Source organism: Strix aluco, chromosome 4 (assembly GCF_031877795.1).
Source record: "Strix aluco isolate bStrAlu1 chromosome 4, bStrAlu1.hap1, whole genome shotgun sequence".
Taxonomy (NCBI): domain Eukaryota; kingdom Metazoa; phylum Chordata; class Aves; order Strigiformes; family Strigidae; genus Strix; species Strix aluco.
The window spans coordinates 17943366-17951664 of record NC_133934.1 but is presented as its reverse complement, the minus strand read 5'-3'; the positions used below and the strand labels follow the sequence as shown (position 1 = coordinate 17951664).

Below are 8299 nucleotides of genomic sequence, written 5' to 3'. Positions count from 1 at the left end.
TGAAAAGCTAGAAGAAGCAATAGGCTGCCTTTTCACCTGCACTTCCAGTCTTGCCATTATCCTGAAATGCTCTACTGAAAGATAGTAGGGGCTCCATTCTTAAATAGCCCTGCTTCTGGTTGCACTGGCACTCTACACAGATACATAGAGGGATGAATGAGTGGGAAAAGGTTTCCTGTTCTTTGTTCAAAGTTGAAGCCACTCTGCAGCTTTGACACAGTATCACTGTTGTTAACTCTGCTCATCTGCTCTGCTCTAGCACAAGAAAAAAAATTGTGCATAGTTAGGGGTGACATGATTCTTTCCAGTTTCCAGCACTGCTCCTTCAACCCTTATGGGGGAAGAAGGGGAGAAGCAAGGGTGTCTTGTTTTCTATGACCTTACAAAATCCTGTTTTCTATCACAACCTGCAAATAGGCACAGGAAATGCCATTTCTTGGTGAAGTAATGCTGCATGCTTAGAGAGAGAAGGGGAGCATGGGGGAGGAGGAGGCAAAGACACACCAGGATCTGAGAAAACAGCAAGATCTTGATTTTTCTGTCTGGGGAATTCAAGACTGCTAATTGCTCTCTTGCAAGGCACGGGTAGCAACTGTCACATTAGACTGGTGCTGAGGGATGTCTGTCTTGTGCTGGAGTCTGGAGGTACAGCATGGGGCAGACTCTGTGCAGAGCAGTAAAACCGACTGTCCAAGCTGTTGTCAAATGCTCCAAATAATCCAGTCTGACATTCGTGTGTTAACTTTCTTGCAGTTACCTTAATCTGACTTTAGTTCCGAAGTCATTGGTAGGTAGATAGCAAGCTTTCTCAGGCATGCTCCCAGATCCTGAACTGAAGTGGCTTGCTTCTAGTTTCCATGCTAGCCTTTTCCAAAGAGGTGGTGGGAGATAATGCTGTGTTTTATGTGACACCGGTCCCCAGCTCGCCTCCCTGTCCGATCAACACCCTTATAAAAAGCAGACTGACAGCAAAGCCCTTAGAAAGTCTGGTGAACTGAGCAGTAGTTTAGAGAACTCTGGAAAATCTCCATAGAGTGAATGTGGCGAGCTAGTTAGGAAGGCATTGTGCCTTCCCTCGTGTGACAGCCACGTCCGTGCAGGTGGTGGAATAAGGAACGTAAGGGGGAGCGGGCTGCCATGATGGGCAGCAGCCCCGCGGGGGGAACGGAGGCGGCTGCGGGGGGACCGCGGGCCATGAACAAGCCCCGCTCCAAGCAGCACCCGGGGCAGGGCATGGGACGAGGGCGAGAGCTGCGCCGGTTTGTGAGATCCTCTTAACCCGGAGCTGCTTCTGCCCGAGCTGCTGCGGTGCTAAGAGGCGCGGGGCGAGGGCCGCCCTGCGGTGCTGGGGCTCAGGCAGCAGGGAGCCATTGGAAGAGCGGTGGGGAAAGCGCCCAGGGTGGGCGCCGATCCCCCGCCCTCCACGAACTACAACTCCCGGCGTGCACTGCTGCTGCCTGCCCCGGCTGGGCTGGGGCGGGCGGCGCGCTGCCCTGCGGGAGGTGTAGGCCGGGGGAACGCCGATGGGGACCGGGGTGGTGGGGACGGGGCGCGGCGCGTCCGCTGCCCGCCCGTTACCGAACCGACCCGCTGCCTGCGCGGGGGGCCGGGGCCCGGGGGGGGCCCGCGGCGGGGCGGGGGCGCCGCGGGGAGCGGGGACACGTGTCCGTCACCCCGCCAGGCGGCGCGCGCTCCCCGCCCCGGATGCTGAGCGGGGGGGGGGGGCGGGGGGGGCTCGGGCACGCGCTCGACGAGGCAAAGGGGGGTGGGGGGGAGGGAGAGGAGCCGGGGGAGCGCGCGCTCGTATGTAAATGAGCGGGCGTGAGGTCAGAGGCAGATGGAAAAGGGAACAGACAGAATGGCCGCCGCGGCTCCCGCTCCTCCTGCCGCCGCCGCCTCCCAGTGCCGGAGCCCCCGCTGCACGGCGGAGCGCAGGGGAGTCCGCCGAGAACTCGACTCCTGGCGGCACCGGCTCATGCACTGTGTGGGTAAGAGACGGGGGACGACGGGCTATCCCGGCCGTGGTGGGGGGGACCGAGCGGCGGGGAGGGGGCAGCGGGGCCCTTGAGGGGAAGGGGGCGGCCAGGCGGGGAGCGGGGTCTGCGCGGGGGCAGGGGGCGAGGCGCCCCGAGCGCGGGTCTCTGGGGTGGGTGGGGGGAGCGAGGATGGAGGAGCGGCTCCAGCGGCTTTCTCGGAGGGCGGAAGCGGAGACGGGGTCTGTGGGGGAGAGCGAAGGTCCTGAGCCGCCTCCGGGCAGCGGAGGGTGGGTGTTACGGCGTCGGCTGGGGCCGCTCGGTGCCTCCCTTTGCCGCCGGCCGAGACCCTTTCTCGGCTCTAGTCCTTTTGTCTCGGCTTCTCGTCGTTGGCGCGGCGAGTGCCGGTGGCTGCCCCCCTCCTCTCCTCCTCCATCGCCAGTGCCTGGGGGGCGGAGGGGGGAGGGAGGGAGCCCGCCTGTGTGTGTGTGTGTGTGTGTGTGCGCCTTTAAGAGGGCGCCGCTCCTGCACTGACGGTTGGGATTTGAAGTTTTCCCTCCCCCTGGAAGTTGTCATGGCGACGGCAGTTCTCCCCTCGCACTCCCCCCCCCCCCCCCCCCCCCCCCGCCCCGCGGGCTGCCCCCAAGGCTCTCGTGCCGCCGGGGTGTCCGTCGTCCGTGTCCTCGCGGTCACGTGACACCCCCCCCCCCCCCCCCCCCCGCGTGTCTCCTCGGCGGCGTTGGCGCGCGGGGGGAGCCCCGCCGGGGGACGGCGCCGCGTGAAGGGCTCGCGCCGCTGCCCTCGGCCCCGCCGCGCGGGAGGCGGCGTTGGCCCCGGGCGCGGGGGGAGCACTTCGGTGCTGGGAGCTGCTTATTTGTATCGTTTCAACAGCCACTTCCCTTCTGAGGGAAATAGATAAAATCTTCAAGTAGTGTGCTAGTGTCGGGACTGACCCTCCCTGATGGCTGAGCGGTGGAAGCACAGCTAAATGTGACCGGGAGGGTAAAGCAAGCAGTTCAGTCGGTGTTTCTGCGTGTGCTCGAGACGAGATCAAAGAAAGAAGTAAATACTTAACAAGGAGCTACATCTATAATTACAGGAGATTAGCTTTGTCCGGGTTTGTGGGGCTTGTTACATATTTCCAGTAACTTGGTAGCTGCTTCATGCACATATGCTGCTTGTTCTTGCTCTGTTGCCCCAATAACACTTTTAAGCACCTGTTATAACACCTGTGTGCATATTATGATACCTGTGTACGCTTGCACCATCTTTTTAATCCTTCAAGTTACAATATGGTTTGGGAAAACAATGTTATGTATTTCCATGCACTAATGCTTCTTGTGGAAAGAATGCAGTTTAATTAGAATATATAGGGAGAACTAGTTTATTGGCATAGCAATAAACTGTTAAATCTGATGGACTGGTAGCTCTCACAACGTATAAGTGACTGTTCCTCTGGCTACCCGTTATGTAACGGCATTTCAACTTTAAATTTAAACTAAAGTCCTAAGAGTCTGCTTGACAATTGACAACTGAAGGGACTTTCAGGTGTTAGTGGTGTGCTGCCAGATGTGTTTGGGGAACACAATTGCACAGCACGACCAACACTGACAAGGACTACAAAGAAATGTAATGAATGCTCTGTAAGACAAAAATTCACCATACATTGGGTCCTCTGCTGGGCAGATCTGTTGTGTTTAGGGAACTTCTTCAAAGTCATTTTTTGGGTTGCTCTTTCACTGAGAATTGCAAAGTATAAAACCATAACATAATGACTTACACTTAAACAGATTGCGCTGTGGTGTTGCTTTTCTCCTCCCTGGAATAAAAGTTATTTAGGATGTGATTTCCCTGTATGTTCACAATGCAAAATTCAGTTAATAGAAAGAAGCCCTGAAATGATTAGCAACTGCTAAGGAGGAATGACATTGGTTGTGGTTTAATAGTTAGTCAAGAGCTGTCTTAGTTAAGAACTGTTACTTGGCATGCCTGTTGAGCAGCCCTTATCTGAGAGAAAGTGTAAACAAAGTGGTGAGAAAGTGAGTAGTCAGGATAATGGAGGTAGAGTACCCTTAACAGGTTTGGGATGTTTTTTCTTTACTCCTTTGAAATTCTGTAGCATTAGCTTCTGTAAAATAACCTCCTCCATTAGCTCAAATTAAATGCCAAAGTAGAAATCGGTAATTATTCTCACTCAGCATAGTATTCCTAAGGATTTGAAAAGTCTAACTAAAGTTAGTATTAACTGGAAGGTCTGAACAATTGTCGGGTTGATGGCTGAAATGGCAACATAGTGGGGAGAGGAGTGGTGAATATGATGGATTTGACATAACATTTTTTCTTTCTCCACCCTTCTCAAGAATTATATATTTCTGGTAAAGTGTGGAGAACAATGTAGTACAGTAGTAGCCCCCCAATTTTTGAATTAGCTTCCTGTCAATCCTAAAACAAACAAAGAAACCCACCAACAACAAAAAACTCAGATGATTCTACCCTTAGCATTTTTTTAATTAAAAAAAAGTTGAAAGGTGATATGGTTCTGTGGGCTATCATTTGTCAAGCATTATGTTCAGAGAGCAAAGCAAGAACGAACAGACTCCTTGAACATGTCATATTGTTTCTGCTAAACCCTTTGGATGAACAACATTTGTATTACTTGTATCGCTTACTGTATTGATACTGAATTTGGTATTTGTATTGCTGTAGTATAATCACTTGAGCACTTCAAAATCCTTTATCTGTAAAGGATTCCTCATCCACTTACTTTATGGAAATGGTAAGCTGAGGCAGAGATAATACCTCCAAGACAGTGATTGCCCAGCTTGAGGCTCACAGTCAACAGATTGTTCATATCCACAACAGTGAGACAGAAGTAATACTCAGTTGCCTGCGGCATATCGTTTGCATGAGGGTCAGTGGTGGTTAGGGACCTCTACTTGAAGGGCTCGATTGCTTAATTGTTTGTTTGTCAAAACCTGAATATTTGCATGGGCTTTAGAATTAAAAGCTTGGGTTTTGCCAGCCTCTTATGTTAATTAGTGACCTTCAGAATATGATTTAAAGTCAGGTCAAAATGTTTAAGCATTTAAAGAATTTGAGAAGAAAAACGGTGATAAAATTTCACTGACATTACTAAGAATTTTCTTCTTTGGTATCTAAACATATTTGAAGGTATAAAAGACTTCACATTGTAAATGAATGGAATATATTCACAGAAATTCTAAATAGGTGTTCAGTACAAAATGGCTGTTCAGATGGTAATCTTTGTGTGCGTTATGTTGAGCACTAACATTCCTAAGATGCCTAGACTTGTGCTTATGGATGTATCTAACTCTTGTATGGCTTGATCAGAGTTCAAAACCCCTGAAGATCTTGATTCTGTTGGTGTTCATACAGCATGCATAATATGGGCTAAAAAGTACTGTTTATAGCAGTGCTCACTGGTATGTTTTGTCCTAGGTACAGTCTTTGTGACAACTAACAAACAGACTACCCTAATTCTGAATTCTGTGTTTATGGAAAAGTGCCAGAAAGCTCAGAGTTGAAGTACCTAACTTAGCCAGCAATTGAATGCTGTGGTGGTTTAAATTGCAAGATATTTTATAGAGGTGAATACCAGAATGGTTAAAAATTGCTCTTTGGTGCTCTTTGATTAAAACTTTGTAATGTGAATTGGTTAAATGCATTCCATTGGATTGAGAGGCTTTGGTAGTAGTCTAGCTTCATACTGTGGTCAGCCTTAAGAAACAGGATTTATGCAGTTTTTCCAAGCAGTCATTGATCCCACTGACCGATTTCATTTGAACTTTACAGGTAGAGCGTTGGCAAGTACATAGAGTCCCCGTAACTTTCATGAATAGGCACAGAGGAGAGACCTAGTAATTGCTGGGGTGCAAGAAAAAGCTTCAGCATGAGGTGGTGCATTTTACTGTGTTATCACAGTATCCTATGGGTAAAGTTTGGAGCAGTAACTTGAGGCTTGGAAAGTACAAGGTAACTCCAGTTATGGATGTTGAAATCTTCTTGCTAGGGCCTTGCATTGTATTGTGAAAATAGAAAAGCCTCTGAATAATCTTTCATTGTGGAAACAAAAGTTTAAAATATTTTTTCGACAACTTTTAAAAAAATAATTACGTTGCTATTTGGGGGAAGGGTAGAAGTTTTTACTGTTCTCTGCTGCAGCCCAAGGGCACATATTTGACAGGAAATAGCCTTGGTATTGCTTTCTTATGAAAACTGAAATTTGATCAAAATAAAAATCCATTTTTGTATGCTTGTGAAATCTAGCATACAAATACTCCTTAACTCCTGTTGTATTTTTTCAGACTTTTTTCCCCTCTAAAATAGGATACATTGGTGTATCTGATTCTGTTTTGATGGATCTAGACTTCTGAGGTTTTTTTTTTAAACATTTGAACTTCTGCTCAAGCTTACTGTTTTTGAACAAACTGTGTCTCAAGTGCATTTTCCACGAAGAGGAATTCCACTGCAAACAAAAGATTTGTGGCTACTGCATTTGGTATTATACCCATGCTTGCAGCGCTCCTGCATGAAGTACTGTGTATCTTTATTCCTACAATATGCAGAAGTGTTCTGACTTTCGCTGTGGCTGTAAGTACTTTGCAGTAGGTTAGTGTCACTTTCTTTGTAATACTACTGCAGCTGTAGGTGATTTTCTATAGCTGCCCCCAGTAGTAGTGGCAGAACTAGTTATTTTACTATACATGTATAATGTTCTTGTCTAGTGATTAATTTGATGGCTTGATGCTCTTATTACCTGTCAAGCCCCTACAGACTGTATGCAAGAATGATTTCAAACGATACCTGCTTTGAACTCTCTTGGTTCCTTGGTACTCCAGCCTCTTTAGATGGCAAACAAGCTTGCTGTGGCTGTAGTGCCATCATCCAATATGGCGCATCCAATATGGTTCCTGTGGATCTGTCAAGCTTTGAGCTGTGATGTGAAACTCTTGGAGTGATTCCAGTGTAAAACAGATCAGGGAAGTAATCTCAGTGTTACTGCAAACATTGGAAGAAGAACAAGAATTAAATCTAGATCAGAATCACAACACAGGTTCACAGGCAGTTTTTGATGCAGTGGAGGAAGATGGTATCATGTAAGGGAATAGCTCAAACGAGTATTGCAGAAGCAGGTGTGCAAGTCAGCATTAGCATTGAACACTTACTATGAAATCACAATCTAAGAATACAGTAAAGTGCCATCTTGTATCATCAAATTTCATGGAACTATTACCAGAATGGAGAAATTGCAGTCCTGACTGCGTGCTCCTGATGCTCGTATGCCTGCATCAGCACTCATCGGACCCCTGTCTGATCTGCTTTAACTCAGCAGCTGGTCAACTGTCTGTTGAGAGGAGTTAGGGGCTTGCAAAAAAAAAAAAAAATCTCATGGATGCTAGTGCTAGCACAAGGACAGGGGTGGGACTGTGCGACAGAAGGAGGATGGGTAATAGCAGAAATAAGCCTTTGGATTGGTTTAGCTACTTATGGCACTTTCAGTTGTCAGGAATGGAACACAGCCCTAAACGAACTGTCGCGATTTCCCCTGAAATAAACAGGTTAACAAAAGAGAAAATAATGGTCAGTCAGTGTGTGTGTATATATGTCATTGCAAGTTGCTGCTGTGTATGTATCACATTAACTGTCTTTAGATTGAAATAAGAGAAAACACATGGGGTTTGTTTTGCTTGTGTTGGACTACCTTTGTTTCAAATATGTAGTATTAAATCAGCTGCTTTTCCATGTCCTCGCACAATCTGTTTCAAGTCATCAGCTTCTCTCTCAGAAAGAAGTAATTGCCTACTGCTGCCGTTATGTGTTTTTGAGGGGATATCTCATGTTCGACTCTTGAGAGAAATTTTTAGTTGGGAAAACAGTACAAGAAACATTAATAACACCCAGGGGCTTAGTCTGAAAGGTAGGGGGAGAAAGTTCTGTGTATCTAGCAGTAGATGCAGTTCACTGATCTCTTGTGAACCTGCAATTATACAGGTGTATGGAGCATAATTTTATGAAAGACAAAACTGTACCTGCTACACAGACTAATCTATGGACCATGCGGGATGCAAGCAATGCTTTGTTTGAATTCTTTGCACTCGGAACAGAAATGTGTTGCAGAGCATGCAAGTAGATACATATCTTCAGTAGCGTTGATTAAAACCTGTGATTATGTTTTTGGTGCTCCTTGTATCTGGATATTGGTATGTGGAAGCAGTTCAATTTTTAAGCGTTCCAGGAACTATCATAATCTTTGTCAATGTTTTTAGGTATAGCTTGAACTTTCTTATTGTATGTTCTTATATGGT

General features: G+C 47.3%; 1 protein-coding gene across 9 annotated transcripts in view; it reads left to right on the top strand.

Moving 5' to 3' along the window:
* The first annotated feature begins 1765 nt into the window (after positions 1 to 1765).
* The window catches only part of LCORL (ligand dependent nuclear receptor corepressor like), an 84514-nt gene continuing 77980 nt past the window's right edge, over positions 1766 to 8299 (top strand). For 8 of the 9 annotated variants that reach the window (XM_074822230.1, XM_074822224.1, XM_074822225.1 and 5 more), the window contains exon 1: positions 1766 to 1988. In XM_074822230.1, the coding sequence (XP_074678331.1) occupies positions 1838 to 1988 (151 nt within the window). In that variant the 5' untranslated portion in view covers positions 1766 to 1837. The remainder of the gene's footprint in view (positions 1989 to 8299) is intronic. The other variant, XM_074822226.1, reaches the window with a different exon arrangement.